The sequence below is a fragment of the Conger conger genome, chromosome 9 (genome assembly GCF_963514075.1).
Source record: "Conger conger chromosome 9, fConCon1.1, whole genome shotgun sequence".
NCBI lineage: Eukaryota > Metazoa > Chordata > Actinopteri > Anguilliformes > Congridae > Conger > Conger conger.
In genome coordinates, this window is record NC_083768.1 from 1,071,311 (window position 1) to 1,099,219 (window position 27,909).

At 41.3% G+C, this 27,909-nt stretch overlaps 1 protein-coding gene, 1 long non-coding RNA gene and 1 pseudogene across 2 annotated transcripts; 2 read left to right on the forward strand and 1 right to left on the reverse strand.

Annotated features, from left to right (window-relative positions):
* The first annotated feature begins 291 nt into the window (after positions 1–291).
* Positions 292–12,728, forward strand: LOC133136617 (CMP-N-acetylneuraminate-beta-galactosamide-alpha-2,3-sialyltransferase 2-like). Its single transcript, XM_061254255.1, has 6 exons — positions 292–576; positions 6,461–6,651; positions 9,022–9,201; positions 9,946–9,991; positions 11,587–11,706; positions 12,096–12,728. Exons 1-6 carry the CDS (start codon positions 292–294, stop codon positions 12,264–12,266), a joined length of 993 nt encoding a protein of 330 aa, XP_061110239.1. The 3' UTR covers positions 12,267–12,728.
* Positions 2,370–4,435, reverse strand: LOC133136380 (uncharacterized). The gene is made up of 3 exons (XR_009709516.1): positions 3,866–4,435; positions 3,629–3,664; positions 2,370–2,878 (listed from the first exon to the last, which is right to left on the reverse strand). It is a non-coding gene; the product is annotated as an uncharacterized LOC133136380 (long non-coding RNA).
* A 1,124-nt stretch (positions 12,729–13,852) lies between the features above and the next one.
* Positions 13,853–27,771, forward strand: LOC133136618 (CMP-N-acetylneuraminate-beta-galactosamide-alpha-2,3-sialyltransferase 1-like; annotated as a pseudogene).
* The last annotated feature ends 138 nt before the right edge of the window (positions 27,772–27,909 follow it).

The window sequence follows — 27,909 nt, forward strand, 5'->3', positions numbered from 1 at the left end:
ATATAGATATGTTGCCATGGAGCAACATGCTCAATTCTCCTTTGTTTTCTTTCCGGGTGTGGAATTTTAAGAGCAGTTTTCAATGGTGCTGTTGATGGAGGGTGCCTGTCTCATGTTTCTGCTTCCTCCTTTTGCTTCAAACCGTCACATTTTCCCTCCCGTTCAGACAATGGTTGTTTTTTTAATCTGTACCTCTAAGCACATTACATGCAGTTTGCCAAGCAGGAAATGTAAACTACGCGCATTTTTCCCCACTCTTTCCAGCATCACAAACACAACATCATTACCAAAATGGTGGACCTCAAGCATCTGAAAAGCAAGCTTTTGATTGTGCTGTTCTGCAGCTGTGCTGCTACCTTAGTTTTATTTAGCTACAGCAATCTGTCATTATACTTATTACAACTTGACTATCGGCAGTCCGACAAACCCGTTTCCAAGGCACTGTGTGCCTGCCGCCAGTGCATCTCTGTTGAGGATGAAGACCCCTGGTTCATGAAGCGCTTTAACACGTCCATATCGCCGCTCTTGTCGCAGGAGAACGCCATACTTTCGAAGAGCACCTATTACTGGTGGCAGGTAAGCACACACAAACATGGATTCTTTTTCATCTCATCCCTCCGCCAGCCCCCATTTCAGGGGACAACTTTTACACAAATGCTGAGTTTTATAAACATGGTAAAACATACGACATACATTTAGCAATATTTGATTGGAAGGAAAGTCATACATGCAATGTGAATAAAAATGAACAGAAAAAAGAATAATATTAACAAAATAGTGAGGTTTTGAGTATTGTTGTGATGTATGGAACGGTATGTCAGGGGTTGAGATACAATATATAGTATAATGAAGTGAGGTTTGTTTTTCGTTCCGTTAAAATACAATGTCTAATTTACAACTATGTTTCGTTCATGTTTTGGTGCTGCAAATGGACAAATAAATTATTTAAATTTTGCAAACGGAGCCCGAGGGAAGAAGTGCGTTCATCCAGCCAGGCTATGCGCTGCTTCACGGTTTGGAACAAATGGTTGAATTCGTCGAAACAAAAGTCAAATTTGTTCTTCGATAACGGAGTTTGGAGACTCGGATTACTGGAAAAGAATAACTTTAAATTTGGAAGATATTCCCTGGTGAACCGTGAGTAATCCTGGGTGTCCTCACGCGGAAGCGTAATGAAATAAATGCTCTTATCGAGACCGGGCGTGACGATAATGAAGTTAAACACCAGATTGATCTCTTTGATGAATGCTTGTCTGAGTTCATGGATTTACAAGTGAATGGTCAATCTTTATTGTCGGATGAGGAAAAGGAGCACGATCATAATGGCTGGTATGAACCCAAGCCTCTACACTGATAATAGTTTATTCAAAGTGTTGAATTTTGGACTCAGCGAGCACTTTATTAGGTAGACCTGGGCACCAGCTTGTTTATGCTTAATCCTTACAGAGTCCCAGTTTTTACGCACAGAAAGGGCGAGTCTTGCAACTTCTAGAACATCAACCGAATATATTGTAACGACGGCAAAAAAGGTTCTAACAAAGCAAATATACAAAACAAAATAAGCCCAAACCCACATCAACTCAGGTTAAATCAGAACCCAAAGCTCATATTTAATTTGCACAAAAGGGCCTAGGCCTACCCAACCCACAGTCGAAAATCAAACTTCTAAATATAGGCCTATCGCTTGTTCATATAATTATGATTCTCTTGACGTCATGAACAAGCAAAATGAAATTACAGAGCTGCTGGTAAAGCAACATGCATTGTCTCAACTTCCAAAAAGAGAAATATCCATTTTTTTCTGGTGACCTACTTCAATTCACATCTTTCATTAAATCTTTTGAGCAAACCATTGAAACCAAAACTGACGATATGTAACAAAGGCTATACTACTTGGAACAATACACATCTGGAGAACCAAGAAATGTTGTGCGCAGTTGTTTGCATATGCCGCCGGGTAAAGGATATCAGGAAGATAAGGAACAGCTTGAATGACATTTCGGGAATAAAATAAGAATCACATCTGCTTTTATGGACAAGGCATTGACGTGGCCTGTTACCAAGGCAGAGGATGCATCTGGTCTGAGGTCTCATGCTATATTTTTTAACAGTTGTCACAACACAATGCAAGAGATGGATTATATGACAGATCTTGAAACACCTTCCGATTTAAAAATCATTCTGTCAAAACTGACTTTTAAGCTGCGCGAAAGCTGGAGAACAGTTGTCTGCAACATGTATGACAAACACAAACAGAGCAGCATTTAGAGATTTACTTTTATTTCGAGAAACGATCTCGAATAATGTTGGATCCAATATTCGGGGAAATTCAAAGTGCATTGAATAAAACTTGAAAGTGTAACCCCTATATTAAATATTAAGAATGCAGAAGCCAGCTTAGAGTAGGGACCACAGGGAAAATTTTAGTTTCTATTGTCTGAACTGGAACGCACAATTGCACATAGCATACAGTTTTCTTTGCAAATGTGAAAAGGAAACTTACACAATGATACAGCATAAAAATAAAAAACTGGTAATCACAAAATCTTATTTTGTAAGACCGAACATAATAATATTTTTTACGCTGCAGCTTGTTAACAACCTCTGAATGTGTTGATCGGAATTCTCAAATTGAACTATCTAGACTCAGTCCATGAACATGTTTGTTTGGAGAAAAAAACAACAACAAAAAAAAAAAAAACCGTAGGAGTCAAAGTTAAACGGGTACCCCTGTCATAAAAAAAATTCTGTTCCAATTCCTACTTGATCCCGTTGACGAAAGGAAGAAAATTTATGAGCGGCAGCGGGGCTCCCTCTAGTGGTGTCCACCAGGCAACTGACGGATGACCCAAGACGAACTCTTCTCAGTCTCCGACACCTAATATGAGAGGCATGTAATTGCAAACTTTGTAGGAGCAAGAATTATCGCCAGTGGGTGCAGCGGTTACTTTACAGGATTGTACTGCTACTGCCTCAAGTCTGCACACTTACGTTCTGGCGCGCACATGCTCTACCAGTGCATTTATACTGCCCTCCTTACTATTGCCGTAAACTGTGACGCTACCGCAGAAAATAGCCTAAAATGCGGCAAAAACTTCTTAAAGGAACCCCATCACTACCTTATCAACTTAGTGTAGGTTACAAAAGCAGTTTTGCTACGGCAGTTTCACCTATGTTTAGCAAACAAAGTTTCAGTTATATGATAACAAACAAGCCCCCACCATAATCAGTATTTCAAGTGCATTCACAATGCCCTGCGTGTTCTGCAACAAAAATCACTCAGTGGAAGTATGTGAAATATTTCAAACCAAATAACGAAAAGGTGGAATTCTTGAAAGCACAAGGCATGTGCTTTGGGTGCTTGGAGACAGGTCACATGAACAGAAATTGTCAGAAGCGCATGTCTTGCAATGTGTGTGAACTAAATCATCCAACAATTTTGCGCATACAAACAAAGGAAAATCAAAGAGAGCCTCAGAATATCCTAGAATCTGTAGATTCTGATGTGGTGGTCTCTCTGGCAACAGGTAGCCGTACTGGGGCCGGAACACAAGACTGGGCTCTATCAATTGGGCCTGTCAAAGTGAAACTGGAGAAAGGAACGAAATGCATAGAAACACATGCTTACCTAGATCCGGGGAGCTGTCCATGAAGCTTCGTGCCCCTGGTAAAAAAGAAAAAACAGATACTTTTAAAAACAATGGGTCAAGAAAAACCAATAACCAGTTATAAAATAGCTGGCATAGAAGCAGCTGCATTAAACAGCGACACATTTCTTAAACTGCCTGCTGTTTTTACACAAAAATCAATTCCAGTGACACGTGACAATGTTCCAAAAGTGGAGGCTATAAGGAAATGGTCTTACCTGGAGGAGGTTGACGTAACGCCAATTGACGGCAGCATTGGGCTACTAATCGGTGTCGATGCTCCAAGAGCTTTAGAACCTTGGAAAATAGTAAACAGTGTAGGTAGTGGACCTTATGCAGAAAAAAACATTCTTGGCTGGGTTCTCAATGGCCCACTTGGCTTTGGGGGAAATTACAATGACAATGAGGCTTTGGTGCTAGTCAACAGAATATCCATTGCCAACTTGGAAAACATGTTAATACAATTTTGACTTTTGTTTTGACGAATTCAACCATTTGTTCCAAACCGTGAAGCAGCGCATAGCCTGGCTGGACGAACGCACTTCTTCCCTCGGGCTCCGTTTGCAAAATTAAAATAATTTATTTGTCCATTTGCAGCACCAAAACATGAACGAAACATAGTTGTAAATTAGACATTGTATTTTAACTGAACGAAAAACATATTATAATCGAGGTAGCGTGTGGTCAAAATAGTATTTTTAACCAAACTATAGCAAACGCCATCGGCTTTCGACCCCAGCAATTCAACTTCCTATATGTCATATAGGCCTATAGCCTTTGCCCTCTCACGTCATTGTAAACGTGGCCCAAAAACACATCATTAGGCACATGAAACAAATATAGGCAAATTCGCAACCATTAGCCCTAACTATAATATTAATAATAATAATGCAAATCCACACCCAAACTATTTGCATATTTGCATATTTGCATGATATGCATCTGACCTTTTTTGTTTAACAAATAATTATCTAAATCATAAATGGCCATTATGTTAAACATTCACACGTCCTTATACATCGATCAAGATTAAGCACAAAGCATCCAAGAATCGTACTACACCCAAGCAGACAGGTATGTTATCCATTACTACATAATCATGCATGACAGAGTTTTAGAGGTTACAGTATATCATGAAATGAGGTTTTGAGTTTTGTTGTGATGAATGCTGAATAGTTGAACAGTATATAATGAAGTGAGGTTTTCAGTTTTATTGTGATGAATGTTGAATAGTTGAACAGTATATAATGAAGCGAGGCTTTGAGTTTTGTTGTGATGAATGTTGAATAGTTGAACAGTATATAATGAAGCGAGGCTTTGAGTTTTGTTGTGATGAATGTTGAATAGTTGAACAGTATATAATGAAGCGAGGCTTTGAGTTTTGTTGTGATGAATGTTGAATAGTTGAACAGTATATAATGAAGCGAGGCTTTGAGTTTTGTTGTGATGAATGTTGAATAGTTGAACAGTATATAATGAAGCGAGGCTTTGAGTTTTGTTGTGATGAATGTTGAATGCAGGAAATAGAATTGCATTGAATAGTGCCCCCCCATGTACATTTGTAAAAATGTTAAAAATATTGTTCATGTTTGTCCTTTTCTAAAGCAAATGTTCAGCATGAATGCATTAAAATGCACCTTTATAAAAGTGTATGAGTTCACTTTCAAAACCGAACATTATGAAGTACAAATATGATCACCTGCAAAACTACAATCACCAATATGCACTCAGTGAGCACTTTATTAGGTAGACCTGTGCACCAGCTTGTTAATGCAAATATTGAATCAGCCAATTGTGTGGCAACAACTAAATCCATAAAAACATGCAGATGTGATCAAGATGTTCAGCTGTTTTTCAGACCAAATGTCAGAATGGGGAACAAATGTGATCTAGGTAACTTTGACCATGGAATTATCGTTGGTGCCAGACAGGGTGGTTTGAGTGTCTCAGAAACTGCTGATCTCCTTGGATTTACACTTACTACAGTCTCTAGAGTTTGCAGAGAACGGTGCGAAAAACAAAAAAACATCCAGTGAGCAGCATTTCAGCGGGGCAGAGACGCCTTGTTCATGAGAGAGGTCAGAGGAGAAGGCCAAGACTGGTCAAAGCTGATTGGAAGGTGACAGTAACGCGAATAACCACACATTACAGCAGTGTTAAGCAGAAGAGCATCTCTGACCACACAACGCATCATCACTGTAAGTGGTTAGGCCACAGCAGCAGAAGACTTAATAAGTCTAAGAAATATGTCTAATAAATACCTACATTTACATTGACATTTTAGTCATTTGGCAGACACTTTTAATCCAAAGCAATTTACAAGTGCATAGGTTCTTCCACAAGTTAAAGCATCACATCCATAACTAGTAAAATACACATGAAGTGCTGTTCTAAACAAAAAATACAGTCATCGTAAGTGCAAGTTTTTTTTTGGTTTTTTTTTGGGGGGGGGGGGGGGGGGGGTTAGACAACAGGGATATCGGAAGAGTGGGGGGAAATCAGGAGGGAGGACTAAGGTACAGTTTCAAAAGGTGTGTTTTTAGTCTGCGTCGAAATAGGGGGCGGGATTCTGCTGTCCTGACAGTGGTAGGCAAGTCATTCCTCCTCTGAGGAACCAGAACGGAAAACAGGCGTGAACGTGCAGCTCGACCGCCGGTTATGCTGTATTTAAAAATTTAAATACAGCATAACCTTTCATTCGCCTGGGGTTACGCAAATAAATGTTTTGTTCTGTTCTGCAGCTATCGTTGCTCTTGCTGATTGACTCTCGAGCAGCTGAGAGTCTCTGTTGTGTGTCTTTATTGTGTCCCCAGAGGCTACAGACTAAGCAAAATGCCAACTACGGAGATGTGGTGCGGAAACTATTCAAGGTCGTCCCTGGGGAGGGACACTACAACGACTCAGCGCCCAATCGCTGCAGGACTTGTGCTGTAGTCGGGAATTCTGGGAACCTCAACGGATCCGATTACGGATCCATCATTGACTCCAATGACTTCGTCATAAGGTGACCGATTCAGCCTGATTTTCAATAACGGTGTCTCTTAGCAGTTTACGAAGACGCGAAAGGTATACCTTACGAAAGTTGTTAACTTTTCTACGTGTTTTCTCCGAACTATCCCTTCGGCGGTTGCTTAACGCATAGCTTCTACGTGCGACATTACTAGGCCTATCGACCTGTCTGTGATCGATTATGCACTCCATGCCCCGACTGCTTGATTGCGTTATCAGAGAAAGTAGTGTTATTTATGAATAAAACACTGCAGGAATACTTTAAAACATCCCATTTATCACGACTATTGGTAACATATTAATAGAAGTTCAAACTTACAAACTAAATTATCCAACCGTATATATCATCTTCGCCAAATTATTTATAAGGTTTGTGATATAACGCCTGGCCCCACTAGGCCCTCTAGCAATACGCCTTCTTGGCCATGTCATGTTTTATTTACATTATTTTAATATCTTTTTGGATAGCTCGGCCTGCTTCGGGACTGACAGTGTTAGGCTAGACCCTGTCTGTGTGTTTGGGTTTGTTTTTGGGTGCATTAATAAATGCATAAGAAAGCTGTGCTGTTATTGTAACTCACTGACCTTGACTAACTATTAAAAGCAGAGGCAGAAAAGTAAAATTCCTGCCATGTGTTTCTTCCATCCATCAAAGAAAAGGTACAAAGCTTGCATTTATTAGTAAGTGAAGGAGAAATGTTAATTGAATACCAGCCAGTGTATTTTCTGTGCCAATAGTGTTGAAACATATTTCTCCCATCACGTTACAGAAACCATAATGATGTTTCCTGGTTGTCTCGTAAACTTGGGCCACATAAATGCAGCTCTCATGATTGCATTGTCAAAAATCTATGTCAAGACTAGTTTACATAGCAGTCAGTTCTCTAAGAGCGATATATATATATATCAGTGGAGGCTGGTGACTTCCAGAATTGAGGAGGCCATTTTTTTCCGCTTGCTCACTTCACTCGCGATGGAATGTTCCCTGTTCTCTTATCTGTCTTTGTGCTGGCCAAAGGCATACTATTTGGAGTGTAAGCTACAGTCAGAAAGTTCTGGCTGATGAAATTCATTGTGCAGAGCTTAGCCTTGTGCCTTCCTGAAGAAATGACATTGATGTAAGTCTATGAGCCTGCCTGATAATTAAGCTGAGAAATGACATTTGGATGTAATATAAATGCCAAGTGAACATGTGTAAAAGGCAGGAATTTTAATTATGTAGTTAAAAACAATTTTGTTTAGCTTACATTTTTCATTCTTCTACAGCTTCAACATGTAATCACCAATTTAATCAAGTTTAGCATATAAAAAAGATAAGATAACACTTTCTTTATCATATGTAGTTTTATTCAATATATTTAATATAAAATATGTAAAAATATGGTTCCAGTTGGCTTTATCTAACGTTAACGTTATCCACTAGAGGGCAGCACTCGTATTCGTATTTAGAGTGAATTTCCTCACAGAGCAACAATTCGGTAATTTGATATGGAAGATTATTAAATTGACTTGTAATAAAACAAAATGGACTACATTAAAAATAAAACTGTTCAATAAATCCCAAATGGTGTCTAACATGACCTATTGAATGTCATTCTCACTCCCTAGTATCTGGAATCTGCATATCTCCAGCCCAAGATCTCAAATTGCGCTAGAATCTCGCCGACTTCCGAGGTAGTTTTAAGCAAAAGTGTTTGGCCAAATGAGCTATACACTCCAGGGATGATAGCCAGGGGTGTTCTCTAAATTTCCTGAAAAGCACAAGTTGATAGGACACTCGTAGCCACTATGGCGAGTGTTTGTTTGACTGAAGTGACTAGCGAATTCTCAAAATGGCTTCTGTGTTGAATAGAAAGGAAAGGATAGTTGATTCCAAATGAACCAGTAGCATGTGATTGGACGAACAAAATGTCAATCTTTGCCCTGGACACAATGCATGGTGAGGCCAGGCCTCCGTTGCCCACCCATTTTCAGTGATCTGGCCAATCACATATTGGCATGAAAAAAAATGCATTACATTGACTTCTATGAGAATCTCATTTCCTAGGGGAGGCCTGGCCTGGCCTGGCCTCCCTTAATACAAACTGATAGGGAAATCTGGCCTGTTGCTTTACAATTGCAATATTGGGTTTTAGCCATGGGAAAATTTAGATTTATGAACAAAACTAAAATAATATGAATATAAAAAATAAAAAATATGTTTTTTGTTAAAATAAATAAATAAAATAAATATATTTATTGTTTTTTTTTAATCTCTCTCTTCTCTCAAATTATTGGGGAGGCCAGGCCTCCTCCACCTCTATGGAGGAGCCTCCACTGATATATATATATATTATATATATATATATACATATTGTCTCTGCAGAATGAACAAAGCTCCCCTTTTGGGCTATGAAAAGGACGTAGGGAACAGAACCACCCATCGTGTCATGTACCCAGAAAGTGCCACAAACCTGCAAAAGGACACAAGCCTGCTGCTGATACCATTCAAGACTTTGGATCTGGAGTGGATCTCTAGTGCTCTGACCACAGGCACTGTGAAACGGTAGGTGGCCATGGGCTACATTGGGAATGCATTTGTGTTTGAACATTGATCTAAGAAGCTGAATGCAGCTCTGAGAAACAAGAGCCCTCGTCAGAAGCTGCTGTGGTGCTCACTCACTTTGTTTTTGGATGAAAAAGAAGCAACAGTTTTCATCATTACGCTTTGAATTTAATGTTAGGGTCATTAATTAGGGTTAATGGGCCTCTGGTTACCCTAATTTTGAAATAAAGTTCCATTGTAAAAGTGATGCAGACTTGTTAGAAAGCATTAGGTTGTGTAATACTTTTTCGGAGAGCTTTTTCTACACTTTGGAGAGCTTCATGAAATCATACTCTCATATATGTGAATAAAACACATGTGAAGGTGAATTTTCTTGACATTTTGTATCAAAGAATCTGTTTTAATAGAAAAACATCATTCATGTGTCTGGACAAAAAGATATGCAGATGTTTTGTATTTGGGTAGATTTGGGGACACTTGCCTGTCGATATCTTTACTATATTTTGTACACAAGTTGACATCAAGTTTGCCTTTGTGAGCAGCACTTCGTTTAAACCGGGTGAGGGTTTAAAATTGTCAGGCAAAGTTTTTTAAAGTTAGGCAAAGTATCAGCTCTTGGTTCAGTGCTGCCATGGATGCTCCAAGTGTCCTGCCCTGGGGTACTAGTGGACTCTGTGATCTTGTGGATCGTCATTGGACTAAGTGGCACCCAGCAGGCTATTGACAGCTCTCTGTTTTCAACAGCACCTGGATGCCGGTGATGGCCAAGATTAATGCAGACAAGAATAAGGTGAGAGTCTTATGTCACAACTTGCTTCTGTTTAAGTGTGTGTAAGCCCCTGCTAACCCAATGATGAAGTTAGCTGTGTAGGCCGAAGGTATCTGCGTGTCCTTCAGGTGCTGCTTGGGAAGAGGTTGATGTTATTACCCAATTGAACCCATTCCGTAGAGAAACTAGATCAGTCAGAGAAATACCAAGTGACAAAGACAGCAGTATCACTCTGCCTTCCTTTTTTTACTGATATGGACTGACCCGAACTCCGGGAATGGTGCATTTTACAGTTTCTTTTGACTTTGACTCTGTTTTAATATAGTTAGGTCCATTTGTATAATATTCTCATTATCTAAATTTGGACTTGATTGTTACGGGAATCCTGTACTGAGATTTACTCTCCGAACAGTCCTCTGCTGGTACCGCCGCATGTCACATCACGCGTTATGTGCACGTCTCACGAACTGACTAGATATCTACAGTCATCAGAGGTCGCAGGAATAGCTACTCTTGGGTAGATCTGTTTACAGCCTAGGGACCCAAGCAGACCAACCTAGCTACGGCTGTGCTCGACATGAATGAACTACCACGCGGAGGCGAGGGATTTACCATCATAGGTCTACGGGTGCTATACGCCGTGATACATTAAGCGTAAATATTCATCCTCCCTAGACCAGTTCGAGGGGGTAAAGCAAGCATTCCCTGTATAACATTAAGTGTCAGTGAGGAAAACCAAACAAATCAAGTTTAACAATTTATTTTGCCAGGTAGGTTACTTCTTCAAATTACAACCAAAACACAAAGTTACAAATCATAGTATATAATACACTTTTACACAGAGTACAAAGTAAAAACATTGTCATACCTGGCAAGGGTTTCTACACACACGGCAGGTGCGGGAGTCTGGAAACAGATCTCCCAGACCCCTTGTATCTTCCCCTTAAGTAGCAAACCAGGCCTTTGATGTTTGACCATAAAATTGGGTCCATAATTAACCATTTGTAAATTATCACTAATGGGGATCTAGACAGGGGGGTTGAACCAGATGACTTTTCTTAGGTCAGATTTCCATAGCTTTCCCTAGGTTCCTGGATGGCTATGATATCCTTAGTACATTGCTACGGAAAGGAGACCATTGTACCAATCACACTAAACCAAGAAAAATGATACCAAACATGAATTTTATCATAATTGGCCTTGCCATGAAACATCCAGTGCTGTACACACCATTCAGTGACTGAGTAAAGAGGGAGAGAGTCATAAAGGGTTCAGGAGAAGGTCGGGCCTGGCAGGAAGGATTCCCTCCCAACCTCTCGGTGCCGTAAACAATGTTGCCCCGTCGTAATGAGTTTTAACGGCTGGAGGCCTGAATAGACAATCAGACAATAGAGGGGGTTGCTTTGGAAGAAAACAGATGCCTTGATTACCCGTCCTGCTTCCTACGAGAGTACAGAGCGATGAGTCGCGGTTGTAAAAGCAGGCAACTTTACCCACTCACTAGTAAAAGGTCAGGGGATCACAGTCAGTCAGCCTGTGTGTGTGACTATACAAATTCTACATATAGTATGTCTTTTGTGCAGATTTGGTGACTTTTATGATTTCTTTGAACACAGGTGTTAATATATAACCCCACGTTCTTAAAGTATGTCCATGATGTGTGGCTTGAACGCCATGGGAAATATCCCTCCAGCGGCTTCTTAACCTTGATGTTCGCCATCCACGTATGTGATGAGGTAAGCACATATTACACATTTTAACAAACCATATAATGAGCAAACTGGCTTTATCCAATTTACCCAAGAAAAAAGCAAAATCAAAGTGCAGTGTCAGATGCAGTGTACGTTTGAGCTGGCATATACTGCCATCTAGTGTTGGTGAAATGCCCTGATACCTTTTTTACTTTATGCCTGATGAGCCAGTGGAGGAATTTTTGCAAGATTAAATTTCATTAATTAAATTTAATTAAATTTAATGCTGTCCTTTGTGAGTTAATCTCAAGTGAAGCTATGTTGGGTATTTGCGTACATCTCTGTGTGTCCTATTCTTGTAAGTACAAGCCAAAAACCGCAATTTATGAAAATATATTCAGTTTAACTGTCCCTCTACTTCCTCTTGGTCTCAGGTGAATGTTTTTGGATTTGGAGCATCCAAGGACGGAACCTGGCAGCATTACTGGGAGAAAAACAAATTTAGTAAGTCGGAGCCAACTGGACTGCACGCCGGAGACTATGAGTCCTTGGTCATGAAGCTGCTGGCCTGTAAAAACAAAATGAAGTTGTTTGAAGGGAGATGAGGGGAAGCATTGGCTGTGAAATGAACACGACCTCCCAAGCAGCCTTAATAAGCTTATATTTTTGGAGGAAATGGCAAAGGGCCAGGTAAACTTGCTGCTCCGCCAAAAAATAATATTGGAAATTGCCCGAGGCGAAGGTCATTACCCCACTATCAACAAAAAAAACATAATTTTAAACGTGTTTCAAATGTGACTGTGGTAACTTTAGGGGAGAGCCAGGTTGAAAGTAACAGGGGTGAAAGCACATTGGTCCCTGTTTATAGTTTTGCACTTTGTTGCCAAAAGACTGTAATGTAATGTAATGTAATGTTACATACTGTTTGTCGGATGGGGACGTTTTCATTTTCTACACCAATGTATTCAATTAACCATTCTATTAACTGACAAGGAAATCAAGATATTCGTTCTATCAATAACTTGGGACATTTTTAGTTTTAAATGGATAAATAACTTTGCCTGTATGACTGGTGTACACATGGTGAATATCTGTGAGGGCTATGTCTCTGTATGTGAAGTGCCTTATCAATGAAATTCCTAACGTGTCAGGTTTGGGATTTGGGGATGGGGGTTGTGTGCCTTGTAAATTTCATCTCACATTTATAAATGGAATGATTGCTTTTTTTAATGAACTCAAAAATGTATTTTATTTGTTTGAATATGTTTTGAATATGACGAGCTGCAGTTATATCATTAAATCTTTAGGATTTGAGTATCAACGTTATCATTATATATTGTTCAATGGGACCTCAATTTTATCCACATCAAATACAAAAATAGAGATTTCTTAATTTCGTTATCTGAAATGCCAGTGAATCACCAGAACTAGCGGTATTCCATCATCACTAGTACATAATTCAGCATTGGATAAATGTAGCACTACAGTAGCACTTAGCAAGCTGTAGTGCTGTGTCATAAGTTTGTTGATGTGAAATGGGGAATGAGAATGCTTCATTGCACTGCTATTTATTAATGCTGGGAGGAAACCAACACTTAGTCCCTAATTACTGGCTTTGATTAGAGGGAGAAATTACCAACATTTCATTTTTACACATAGGGCCAGCTTATGTTTGTCCTTATCTTTGAATGACAACTGGATCTTGCTTTTTTATTCTTTAAAAACATTCTGTCAGACATTGTACGGCTTTGCTGAACTCATGACTGAACATGAAGGCCAAGGTGTAAGTCCAGCCCGGCCGGTGTGCAGTCCACAGAACCCACAGGGGAGGAACACCTGTGTGACAGGACCCACAGGTGAGGAACACCTGCGTGACAGGACCCACAGGTGAGGAACACCTGCATAACAGACAGGAGCCACAGGTGAGGAACACCTGCGTGACAGGACCCACAGGTGAGGAACACCTGCGTGACAGGACCCACAGGTGAGGAACACCTGCGTACACTGGATGGCTGAATGAATGTGGGTTGAACGAGAAGTGCAGGTCTGTTGAGTATCTTGGCCATGCGATCTATGCCGGAGGCTGGCACACAGCCTCATCCAAGAACAAAGCCCCACCCCCACAGAACGTCAGCCAGTTTGGTTCTTACTCTGGGTTACGCCACTATTATGGGCTGTATTCAGACCCAACATGGCGTCAATGCTGAAGCTGCCGCAGGACCTGCTGTGTCAGCACAAGGAGACATGGAGCTGGAGCAAAGTGCGGCAGGAGGCTTTTCACAGAGCCAAAGACGAGTTGGTGAAGTCATGGGGCTCATTCTAATTGCTTATTTTTCTATTTTTTCTTTACGTGCTCCTGACCCCGAAATCGCTTTAAGGTCCTTCTTTAAGGATGTTCCAACCCCTTAAATGTTCCTCCTAAGAGCTAGAAGTAGAAGTTAGGAACTCCCAATCTTTCCTCTGAGCGATGAGCGATTGGACTGAGCCAATGGGCTCTGACTCACTTTGACGCATCACTTCCCGTTCGTCTGCCTGCAACACATCCCGGTATGGGGTAAGAGCCGGAAACCGTTGAGCATCTTTTTAGTGGTTCGTAAGTTCCGTCAGTACATGTGCGTGAGGACAATTTCACCGCTTTTGATCTCATTACCTTGGAGTGATTGAGTAAGAAGTGAAACATTTCACAATAGTGCCGGTTCTCATTAATTCATTCATTCATTATCCTTACCCACTTAACCTTAGCAGTAACTCATCGGGTAATTTATGACGGTGGCATTGGAGGTATCCTTTATTCAGGTTCAAACCTGTTCCAAATTTCTTTTGACCACATAGAATAGGTACAATAGTCCCAACGTGTCAGAAACGTAAGAGCAGTTTCGGTTTAAGTCAGGCCATTTCAATGCAGCGTGGGGGCGTTATTGCCACAGGTTATTAAAAAGTTATAAAGTTCACTGCTGTGCGATGGAGCGTCACTCTACTATAGCCTCCATTTATCCGTACACTATCAGCGCTACTGTGGCATGATGGACATATGGGTGACTATGGAATAACTGCATAGGATATCAGTTTCTCAAGTGCGGGCAGCCCAAGATCGGAAGTAAGTTGCCAATATATTAAGTGTCAAAATATTCATATCATTTAGTATCTCGACACTGATGTATTGACTATTCGTGTCCAAGATGAACATGTGCACATTGTTCTGTGTAATATCCTATATTCATCTTGTTATTTCGAACCACCTAGCGGTAATTGCTTGATTAATTCATGATCTCCTTTAGCATTATTAGTAGTATTATGTAGTTTCAAAAGATTATCTGTGCCCTAGCAGTTAAAATCAGTTAAGGCACAACTTCAAGAGGTCACTGAATAAAAATAGTTTTAAAGAACAAAAATGATTTTTTATTATTTATTTTATTCCGCAGCATGAAAAAATCCCAGGAGATTTTTTCAGAACTCAAACCCTGTCTGGCAACCAACATTTCATACCCAGTCATTAAAGTATTTTGTCTGAAAAACAGTTTAAGTGGTCAGTGAGAGGAGATCAGAATTGGTGTGGGCGGGTTCCTTAAGCACTGATATGGGTTTTATTGACTGTTTAAAACAGGGATTGATATTTTAGCCAGAGAAAAAATGTGTGAAATGTGTAACAAGTACCGTGAAGGTGTACATTGAAAATGTAAAGAGTAAAAACAGTGATATTTGTCACTGAAATGTAATTGAGTGAAAGTACAAGTATACAAAACCTACAGGATTGTAGATCTCCAGGAACAGGGTTGGTTACCTCTGCTTTAGGTGGACACATCAGGATAATAATTGCCATACGGTAGGCTACAGTGGAGCTTCTGAAATTATACTTTTTAGATTCAAAATCATCTTGTGCTTCAGTGAAGACCATGTGAACAGCAGGAGTCTGCAGATAGACTATAGTTAGGATGCACACTCAGTGATCACTTTATTAGGTATTTATTTGAGTTATTTTTGGACTTATTGGTTTTCTGCTGCTGTAGCCCATCCACTTCAAGTTTCAACATGTTGTGTGTTCCCGGGATGAACTTCTGCATTCCAGGACTATAATGCATGCCGTGTGATTTGAGTTGCTGTCCTGTCAGCTAGAAGGTTTTTTTTTTTTTTACAAAACAAAACATATTTTGATAATGTAATCACCTAATTTTGACAGCTGTCAAAACCATTGACACCCCTAGAAAATGTGACTGGGTGGGATTCTCTTCCTGTTGAATCTGCCAGATAATGTTTTGCTGTGTAATAACAGAAGAGGCTGACACCTCACCTGAAAGATTCCGGTTAGTGTGTGGCTCTTTATTCAGCCAAACACTATCTTTATTGAGGCCTATTTATTTATTTTTGAAAGATTTGGAATGGAGCACTGTTTTCACCAGCTTTTTTGCAGATGCTCTTCTTTGCCATGTTCTGCTGATGTGAAACATGTCTGGCTATAGTTGCACATGCAGTTTGGAATATCTTCATATAGATGTAATTATTGTTAAATAGTTAACAGAAGTCAGAATTGATTAACTCCTGTTGATACACTTTACCAATTACAGAAATAATAATAATAATAATAATAATAATAATTAATATTTGCATTGCATTTGTCTCAAAAACATGACAAAGATTTGTGAAATATTTGCAACACAAATAAAATCAGCTATATAATATAATATATAATATAAAAATAAAGGAAAGATGTGCATCACTCGCACCATTAAGGCCCACTCAGCAGAAGTGGCCCATGACAATATTAACATAAAAATATAGATTTATGTAGTACATTCTAGCACTGTTGGTAATTGGACAGTTCAGTGAGTCTGAACACAATGACTGAAACTACAGGGACAGCTGATGGCACTAGGTTCTCTAACCAAACTGGAGTCAGCTCATTTCTTCAGACAAATTCATTCGACCTTAGTTTACAGTAATATACTGTCACTATGTTACAATTGTGAAAACAAAACCGATTACTACACAGATGTTATTTTGTATTGTATACAGTACTGTGGAAAAGTTTTAGGCAGTTGCGAAAAAATGCTGTAAAGTAAGAATGCTTTCAAAAATAGAAATGTTAATAGTTTATTTTTATAAATTAACAAAATGCAAAGTGAGAGAACAGATGAGAAATCTAAATCAAATCAATATTTGGGGTGCCCACCCTTTGCCTTCAAATCAGCATTAATTATTCTAGGTACACTTGCACAAAGTCAGGGATTTTGTAGGCATATAGTCAGGTGTGTGATTAACCAATTACACCAAACAGGAGCTAATGATCATTAATTTAATAGGTAGGTTTAAACAAAATCATTAACTGAAACAGAAACAGCTGTGTAGGAGGGTTGAAACTGGGTGAGGAACAGCCAAACTCTTCTTCCAAACGATGCCAAAGACAGTTTAATGTCAGAAGTCATACACCATGGCAAGACTGAGCATAGCAACAGGACACAAGGTAATTATACTGCAAGGTCTCTCCCAGGCAGACATTTCAAGGCAGACAGGGGTTTCCAGATGTGCTGTTCAAGCTCTGTTGAAGAATCACAAAGAGACGGGCAATGCCGAGGACCGTAGACGCAATGGAATTACGTGGAAGAATTACGGCCAAAAAGCCACACCTCCAACATGGAAACAAGGCCAAGCGACTCAACTATGCACGAAAACACAGGAACTTGGGTGCAGAAAAATGGCAGCAGGTTCTCTGGACTGATGAGTCAAAATGTGAAATATTTGGCTGTTGCAGAAGGCTACAGGCCGAAGGGCTGGAGAGCGATACAAGAATGAGTGTCTGCAGGCAACAGAGAAGCATGGTGGAGGTTTGGGGCTGCATTGGAGTTGGGGATTTGGTCAGAATTAATGGTCTCCTCAATGTTGAGAAGTACAGGCAGATATTTGTCCATCATGCAATACCATCTGATTGGCCCCAAATTTATTCTGCAGCAGGACAACGACCCCAAACATACAGCCAATGTCATTAAGAACTAGCGTCAGCGTAATGAAGAACAAGGAGTCCTGGAAGTGATGGTATGGCCCCCACAGAGCCCTGATCTCAACATCATCGAGTCTGTCTGGGATTACATGAAGAGACAGAAGCATTTGAGGCTGCCTAAATCTACAGAAGAACTGTGGCTAGTTCTCCGACATGTTTGGAATAACCTACCTGCCGAGTTCCTTCAAAGACTGTGTGTTTCAGGACATTCCAACTATCCCCAATGCTAGTGCAATGGATTTCCCCTCTTTTCGAAGTTTCAAAATGGCTTGCTTTTCTCCCAAAGACAGCTCTCTGCTCTTCATGTTGGTTTATCATTTCTAACACAAATGCAGTCTTTGTAGGCAAAACCCAAGGCTAAAACCAAGAGTGGACATTCAGAACAATTTATTGTTTAACCAATCAAACTACCATCTGGGGAACAGGACACCTGTAAGTCACATGTTCAAATACTTTTGCTCAACTAAGAATTGAGTTGTCTTATACAAAGGGTGATGGTCTGAGATGTTTAACAAATCTAGAGAAAAATACCAGGAAATAAAAGATGAAATTCGGATCTGTCATCTCACGTACATCTTTTGACCTCAAACTCAATTGTCTTTAGTGTATAGAAACAAAGAAAAAACAAAGAAATTGACCTTGCTGTTCCAATATTTTTATGTAGATCTAACTTAAAATGAGGACAAAGCCATGCGAATCTGCAAATGACATGTGCACAAACCATTCCTGGTAACCTGCCTGGTGTGGGAGATTGAACCTAAAGAGCACCATCATGTGCAATATCTACTTATAATCATGTGCAATATCTACCTATTATTTTATCTCCTTGTAGGTAGCTTATGAGAAGTAGTATGGGCATTGTATGGACCAAGGCCCATAGCATGCAGAATGAGCAATACATTTTACAAAGTAATATTTGGTGTACACCAAATAATAGGATGTCTAAAGTATCTATGTGAGACGGGTGCGTGGGGGTTGGACCCAAAATGCACGACTCAGAAACAACAGTAAAATAAAGTCCCGTTAGGGCTTTATTCGGGACGAGTCCCAGGAGCGTAGTCAATACAAGCAAAGTCCATACACGAAGATCCAGCCAAACAAATACAAAACGAACAAAAAGCACGGTGCCGAGGGAAGAGGCAATCTCGTAGTCGGTAGGCGTGCAGGGAGGTCCGGTAGCAGGAGAGCAGTCAGCGGGGCAGATGAACAGGCGGACGGCAGGCAGAGGCGTAGTCGTGGGCGAAGCGGGAGTCGAAACCATGAAACAATCAGCGGGGCAAAAGTACATAAACGGTAGGCGGGGACGTAGTCGAAAAACAAAACGAAGGTCACAAAACAGAAATCAATGGTCGATGGTCAGTAACAGGCGTGGATCGTAACGTGTAATCAAGACAGTAAGTAATGCTCAAGAGTTGCGTGAAAAGACAGAGGCAGACAATTTCGCAGTGAACAGTTGCGCGACTGGGCTATAAATGCAGGTGTAGACAGGTGTAGACAATTAGTAAGAGCGTAGCAAGGAAATGGAAAACAGGTGCGATGGATGACAAGTTTAACAAGGAGATTAGTAATCGTTAGTAATAAACCTATCCTGCCCTAGCATTAGTAAATTAGTAAATGACATGCACGAGAAACATAAGGTAACATGAACACATGATTAGTCTTGTTAGTTTCTACCCGATCCTGATCTAGCGTTAGTAGTTTTAGTAAATAGACAAATAGAACATTAGGGGAGTGAAGGACAGAACGAGAGAGAGAGAGAGAAAAGGCGGAACGCAAGGTTTGCGGAAAAACATGTAAAAGTGTATGCATAACAACGACCAGTTAACGTGACAATAAACATAAATCAAAACATGACACAACGCGAAACTAAGACGATAATCACTCAACATAACCAGGTAATAAAATCGTACGATAACATAACTAGACATGACAAGAAAATAAATCGTAACGAGACATAACTAAACATGACAAGAAAATAAATCGTAATGAAACCTAACTAAACAACATGACGAACCTAGACTAACATAATACATGAAGACACTACGTGACTAGACAACATGAATAAACATAAAACATGGTGAGACAGACCTGAAACGTGACACTATGTTTGGTATTGTAATGTGCATATATTGTATGCAATATGATCACAGTATTATACAGTTCATGGTTTCTATTTCTGTGTGCCTGGATGCTCCAGACTACATGTATTAATATAAATATGAAGATAATAAACTTATAGAGAATTACTCCTTGTACTCACCTTCAATGTGCTACGTCCCCTCAAAATAAACCTTGATGTCTTTGTGCGTATCTGTTGTGCTAAGCCGCTCATTTACATGCAGAACAGTGAATACTTACAATAGCTTACATGGGTATGTTCATTTCATAGATTTTTAAGCATGAACTAGATTTTATATGGTGCCAGTTCTTCTTTCCTTGAGTGTAGTAGTCTCAGGTTGGATAAATATTATTTTGTTTTTTTAATAATCTGCTAATATTTAAGTCAGTTGTGTGCTCCAAAGGATTGTACGGAGAGCAATCCCCTCTGTTGGGAAATGCTCCAGGTCCATTACTGATATGTACCATAGATATGTTGAGTGTAATCAGTCCTCCTGTGTTTTCTTTCTAGGTGGGTGATTTCCAGCAGAGAGCAGCTTCACCATCTCTTTACCACCTCATTCAGTCAAAAAGAAGAAAGCAGGACCCCTCCCTCTAACAGGAAGCACAAGCTTGCACTTCAAACCGTCACATTTTCCCTCCTATTCAGACGTGACTTACTGTTAGGTTTTGTGCATCTGAGAACTGTTCTAAAAGGATTACATTCCCTGCCTGAATGGGTCATGCACTTTGTTTCTGATACAATCCTTTCAAACCCTCGTCTGAAGTCAAACCCTCCATTGAGGAAGCTCTCCCTCCTTTTTACAACTTTCCAGTCTGTAAACACATATCATGGACAAAATGGTGGACCTCAAGAATCCGAGAAGAAAGCTTTTGATTGTGCTGTTCTGCATCTGTGCCATTACCATCATTACATTCAACTACAGCAGCACCTCATCGTTATAACTTGCCTTCTGGCGGTCCGACAAATCCATTTCCAAGGCACTGTGTGCCTGCCGCCAGTGCATCTCTGTTGAGGATGAAGACCCCTGGTTCATGAAGCGCTTTAACCCGTCAATATCACCACTTTTGTCACAGAAGAACGCCATGCTGTCTAACGACACCTTTAAATGGTGGCAGGTAAGCATGCACACAAACATGGATTCCGACCAATTCAGAGAAACACAGTTCACCCAATGTTCTCCCAAAAAAGTATCATTCTGCATGCTAAAGCCATAGGGCTGCCTGGCTCATTCTGCATGCTAAAGCCATAGCGCTGCCTGGCTCATTCTGCATGCTAAAGCCATAGCACTGTCTGGCTCATTCTCCATGCTGAAGCCATAGAGCTGCCTGGCTCATTCTGCATGCTAAAGCCATAGCGCTGCCTGGCTCATTCTGCATGCTAAAGCCATAGCGCTGCCTGGCTCATTCTGCATGCTAAAGCCATAGCGCTGCCTGCCTCATTCTGCATGCTAAAGCCATAGCACTGCCTGGCTCATTCTGCATGCTAAAGCCATAGCACTGCCTGGCTCATTCTGCATGCTAAAGCCATAGCGCTGCCTGCCTCATTCTGCATGCTAAAGCCATAGCACTGCCTGGCTCATTTGGCATGCTAAAGCCATAGCGCTGCCTGCCTCATTCTGCATGCTAAAGCCATAGCGCTGCCTGGCTCATTCTGCATGCTAAAGCCATAGGGCTGCCTGGCTCATTCTGCATGCTAAAGCCATAGCGCTGCCTGCCTCATTCTGCATGCTAAAGCCATAGCACTGCCTGGCTCATTCTGCATGCTAAAGCCATAGCACTGCCTGGCTCATTCTGCATGCTAAAGCCATAGCGCTGCCTGCCTCATTCTGCATGCTAAAGCCATAGCACTGCCTGGCTCATTTGGCATGCTAAAGCCATAGCGCTGCCTGCCTCATTCTGCATGCTAAAGCCATAGCGCTGCCTGGCTCATTCTGCTGCATTGCTCTTTTTGGCATGCTGTTGTTTCACTGCTGCTGTTGCTTATATTACATGCTTGTTACTGCATTTGCATTGCAATCGTGTCTTCAGAAGTTTGTTGCTCTCCCACCACCACCCCAGCATCCAACTGTGAGCTTCTAAAGACCCCCATGGGTGGGAGTGATTTATTGTGAGTTGTCTGAGTGAACTGTGTGTGTGTGTGTGTGTGTGTTTTGGTTTTGGTCTGTTGACAAATGTAATTGGAGAAAAACCATGTAAACACAGCATAACCTGCCATCTGCCTAAGAAAGGCTTTATTCTGCTCCCATAGCTACCGTTGCTCTTGTTGATTGACTCTTGAGCAGCTGAGAGTCTCTCTTGTGTGTCTTCATTGTGTCTCCAGAGGCTACAGACTAAGCAACATGCGAACTACGGAGATGTGGTGCGGAAACTATTCAAGGTCGTCTCTGGCGAGGGACACTACAACGACTCAGCACCCAATCGCTGCAGGACTTGCGCTGTAGTGGGGAACTGTACTGTCCTCTCAGCTCCTCTTGGCACTTGTGTTTGATTTGCACTTTGTTGTACGTCGCTCTGGATAAGAGCGTCTGCTAAATGCCACGTAATGTAATGTAATGTAATGAATTGTGGGAACCTCAAGGGATCCGATTACAGCGTTCTCATTGACTCTAATGACTTCATCATAAGGTGACAGACTCAGCCTGACCTGACCTAATAAGGGTGTTGTGGGAAGTGGAGTGCCACAAGGATAGGGGTGGGACCACTGCTCTTCCTCATTCTTATAAATGACCTTGACAGAGACATTGAAAGCTTGTCAGTTAAATTTGCAGATATAAAACTAGGAGGTTTAGCTAACAGTTTGGAATCTACTGAAGTCCAGAGAATCCGCCCCTTTCCCACCCCCTACTCGACCCAGCTCCTGGTCCAAGCGATGGTTTTGTGCCGCCTGGACTACTGCAACTCTCTCTTGGCTGACCTCCCAGTGTCCGCCATCAGACCCCTCCAACTTATACAGAATGCAGCAGCTCGTCTGTTCTTCAACCTTCCCAAATACTCACACGTCACCCCCCCCTGCTTACTTCCCTCCACTGGCTGCTGCAAATTCAAAACATTGGTGCTAGCCTTCCAAGCAGTTAAGGGGTCTTCCCCAGCTTACCTACAAAAGATCATCAGACCCTACACCCCTGCCAGACCTCTTCGTTCAGCCTCCACAGGCCGCTTGGCACCTCCCCCTCTCCGAACCTCCACCTCACGCTCACGACTACTGTCTGTTCTGGCTCCACGGTGGTGGAACAAACTCCTCGTGGAGGTCAGAACAGTAGAATCTCTTTCCATTTTGTCCAGACACTTGAATGACCAGAAAAGCTTATTTTTCTATTAAAATATTTTTTGATTCAAAATGTAAAGAAAATATTGTATGTGAGTATGTTTTTATAAAGCATACCCAAAGTGTCCAAAACGCCTTCCAAAAAGGATGACCTAATGCTTTCTAACGAACCTGCATCACACTTATTTCAAAATTAGATTAACGAGAGCCATATAAGCCACGTTAGCCAGTACAATTACAGGTTAATCTATAGCAAGTCCAAATGCTTTCATTACTCATGTCTGTATATTCATTCTGCTATGCAAACGCAGCAATATTCCTAAACTGTCCATAACCTGAATATGACACATGTTGGAAAGGGTTGGAGACCGTGTGCTAGAAGCTTACCATGTTTTACATTAGTTCAGTACTGAAATGACCTTGCAATGCATTTACGCAAGAATAAGAAATAGGGCTGGGTTAATATGTCATTTCATAGAAAATGGCTGAACAGATTATGAAATAAACTTCAAAATTAGTCAGAAAACAGCCATAGTTTCATAACCAGATGGGATATTTGGTTCCATAAATATGTCTGTATCAAATAATTTGCAATACAAACTTGTATTTCTACCAAACTGGAAATATGTTGGCATATTATGTTTACATAGCAGCCAGTTCTCTAAGAGCGATATATATATATATATATATAAACATATTGTCTCTGCAGAATGAACAAAGCTCCCATTTTGGGCTATGAAAAGGACGTAGGGAACAGAACCACCCATCGTGTCATGTACCCAGAAAGTGCCACAAACCTGCAAAAGGACACGAGCCTGCTGCTGATACCATTCAAGACTTTGGATCTGGAGTGGATCACTAGTGCTCTGACCACAGGCACTGTGAAACGGTAGGTGGCCATGGGCTACATTGGGAATGCATTTGTGTTTGAACATTGATCTAAGAAGCTGAATGCAGCTCTGAGAAACAGGAGCCCTCGTCAGAAGCTGCTGTAGTGCTCACTCACTTTGTTTTCGGATGAAAAAGAAGCAACAGTTTTCATCATTACGCTTTGCATTTAATGTTAGGGTGAGGGCTAAAATTAGCTAGACAGACAGTTATGCACAAAGAAAGGGAAAAAGGGCTCCTTTATCAGCTCTTGGTTCAGTGCTGCCATGGATGCTCCAAGTGTCCTGCCCTGGGGTACTAGTGGACTCTGTGATCTTGTGGATCGTCATTGGACTAAGTGCCACCCAGCAGGCTATTGACATCTCTCTGTTTTCAACAGCACCCGGATGCCGGTGATGGCCAAGATTAATGCAGACAAGAATAAGGTGAAAGAGTCTTGTGTCGCACTTTGTTCCAAGATGCTTTTGTGTCTGTGTGTGTGTGTGTGTGTATATGTACAAGTGTGTGAATATACAAATATCACATGTAGTATGTCTCTTGTGCTCATTCTGTGACTTTTATGATTTATTTTAACACAGGTGTTAATATACAACCCCACGTTCTTAAAGTACGTCTATGATGTTTGGCTTGAACGCCATGGGAAATATCCCTCCACCGGCTTCTCAACCTTGATGTTCGCCATCCACGTATGTGATGAGGTAAGCACATATTACACATTTTAACAAACTATCTAATAAACAAACTGGCTTTATCCAATTTACCCAAGAAAAAAAGAAAAAGCAAAGTGCATCACCTCCATCACGAAGACTACATTTTCCCATCTCTGTAACATTGCACAACTGCCCATCCCTTTCCCTCAAAGACGCTCAAACCCTGTCCGCGTTACTGCAATGCCCTTTTCTGTGATCTCCTGGATAAATCTCTCCATAAACTGTAATATATACAAAACTCTGCTGCCAGAATATTCACACATACCAAGAAATCACATCACCCCCACCCTCAGTCAGCTGCACTGCTTCCCCATCACCTGACATATTCATTACTAAATCCTTCTCACCCCCTAAAGAGCACTAAAAGGTTTGGCTCCCTCCTACCTCACTGAGTCACTCCTCCCCACTGGACTCTGGTGGCCCCCCAAAACCTGGCTCTTCTCCTAATTCTATTCCCTCACTCAGTACCTTAAAAACCTGCCTCTTCTCCCAACACTGTTACCCTCAGTACCCTAAAAACCTGTCTCTTCTCCCAACACTATTCCCCTCACTCAGTACCCTAAAAACCTGCCTCTTCTCCCAACACTATTCCCCTCACTCAGAACCCTAAAAACCTGCCTCTTCTCCCAACACTATTCCCCTCACTCAGTACCCTAAAAACCTGCCTCTTCTCCCAACACTGTTACCCTCAGTACCCTAAAAACCCGCCTCTTCTCCCAACACTGTTACCCTCAGTACCCTAAAAACCTGCCTCTTCTCCCAACACCGTTACCCTCAGTACCCTAAAAACCTGCCTCTTCTCCCAACACTGTTACCCTCAGTACCCTAAAAACCTGCCTCTTCTCCCAACACTGTTACCCTCAGTACCCTAAAAACCTGCCTTTTCTCCCAACACTGTTACCCTCAGTACCCTAAAAACCTGCCTCTTCTCCCAACACTGTTACCCTCAGTACCCTAAAACCTGCCTCTTCTCCCAACACTGTTACCCTCAGTACCCTAAAAACCTGCCTCTTCTCCCAACACTGTTCTCCTCACTCAGTACCCTAAAAACCTGCCTCTTCTCCCAACACTATTCCCCTCACTCAGAACCCTAAAAACATGCCTCTTCTCCCAACACTATTCCCCTCACTCAGTACCCTATAAACCTGCCTCTTCTCCCAACACTATTCCCCTCACTCAGAACCCTAAAAACCTGCCTCTTCTCCCAACACTGTTCTCCTCACTCAGTACCCTAAAAACCTGCCTCTTCTCCCAACACTATTCCCCTCACTCAGAACCCTAAAAACCTGCCTCTTCTCCCAACACTATTCCCCTCACTCAGTACCCTATAAACCTGCCTCTTCTCCCAACACTATTCCCCTCACTCAGAACCCTAAAAACCTGCCTCTTCTCCCAACACTATTCCCCTCACTCAGAACCCTATAAACCTGCCTCTTCTCCCAACACTATTCCCCTCACTCAGAACCCTAAAAACCTGCCTCTTCTCCCAACACTATTCCCCTCACTCAGAACCCTAAAAACCTGCCTCTTCTCCCAACACTGTTCCCCTCACTCAGTACCCTAAAAACCTGCCTCTTCTCCCAACACTGTTACCCTCAGTACCCTAAAAACCTGCCTCTTCTCCCAACACTGTTACCCTCAGTACCCTAAAAACCTGCCTCTTCTCCCAACACTGTTCTCCTCACTCAGAACCCTAAAAACCTGCCTCTTCTCCCAACACTATTCCCCTCACTCAGTACCCTAAAAACCTGCCTCTTCTCCCAACACTATTCCCCTCACTCAGAACCCTATAAACCTGCCTCTTCTCCCAACACTATTCTCCTCACTCAGTACCCTAAAAACCTGCCTCTTCTCCCAACACTGTTACACTCAGTACCCTAAAAACCTGCCTCTTCTCCCAACACTGTTACCCTCAGTACCCTAAAAACCTGCCTCTTCTCCCAACACTGTTACCCTCAGTACCCTAAAAACCTGCCTCTTCTCCAAATACTATTCCCCTCACTCAGTACCCTAAAAACCTGCCTCTTCTCCCAACACTATTCTCCTCACTCAGTACCCTAAAAACCTGCCTCTTCTCCCAACACTATTCCCCTCACTCAGAACCCTAAGCTTCTCCAACTTCCCTTTGTTTCCTCCTCTCCTGGTTTTGCTTTTCATTTCAGTAATTTATTTATTCATGTTTAACAAGTTTTAGGTGCAGTAGTGGGAAATAAGATGCCATGATGGACATTTGTATGCATCTGTGTTCTCGTCTTTTCATTTCTTTTAAAAACACACACACAAAATCAAGTTCCAGTTCCACACCCATGCACATACACTCAGTGAGCACTTTATTAGGTAGACCTGTACACCAGCTTCTTAATGCAAATATTTAATCAGCCAATCATGTGGCAGCAACTAAATGCATAAAATCATGCAGACATGGTCAAGTGGTTCAGCTGTTTTTCAGATCAAATTTCAGAATGATGCAGAAATGTGATCTAAGAATGATTGACTGTGGAATGATTGTTGGTGACAGACAGGGTGGTTTGAGTATCTCTCATGCACAGCAGCCTTTAGAGTTTGCAGAGAATGGTGCAAAAAACAAAAAAAATCCAGTGGGCAGCAGTTCTGCAGACAGAAATGCCTTGTTAATGAGAGAGATCAGAGGAGAAGGGCCAGACTGGTCAAAGCTGACAGGAAGGTGACAGTAACACATATAACCACACATTACAACAGTGGTATGCAGAAGAGCGTCTCTGAACACACAAAGCATCAAACCACTAAGTGGATAGGCTACAGCAGCAGGAGACTTAATAAGTCCAAAAAATATGTCTAAAAATACATAATAAAGTGCTCACTGGTGTAGGATATACAATCATAATTATATTGTTGATGATAATACAGTCACTACCAACAACTGGACTCTATGAAATCTACTCAATTTAACATCAAACTGTCCATCTGCGTCCTCTTGGTCTCAGGTGAATGTTTTTGGATTTGGAGCATCCAAAGATGGAACCTGGCAGCATTACTGGGAGAAAAACAAATTTAAACGTACAAAGCCAACCGGAGTGCATGCTGGAGACTATGAGTCCATGGTCATGAAGCTTCTGGCCTGTGAACAAAAATTGAAGTTGTTTGAAGGGAGATGAGGGCTGTGAAATGAACAGGACTGCCGAACGGCCTTAAAGGCTGAAGTTAGAGCAGCACTGGCTTCCAGTAAAACTATATATGACATATAAACAAGTAAAACTAGATATGACATATAAACAAGTAAAACTATATATGAC

Bases quoted from the DNA above. Each gene is read 5' to 3' on its own strand.
- LOC133136617 (XM_061254255.1), top strand. From the start codon at position 292: ATGGTGGACCTCAAGCATCTGAAAAGCAAGCTTTTGATTGTGCTGTTC. The intron at 577-6,460 runs GTAAGCACACAC...TTGTGTCCCCAG, and splicing joins GCACCTATTACTGGTGGCAG to AGGCTACAGACTAAGCAAAA. The intron at 11,707-12,095 runs GTAAGCACATAT...TCTTGGTCTCAG, and splicing joins CCATCCACGTATGTGATGAG to GTGAATGTTTTTGGATTTGG.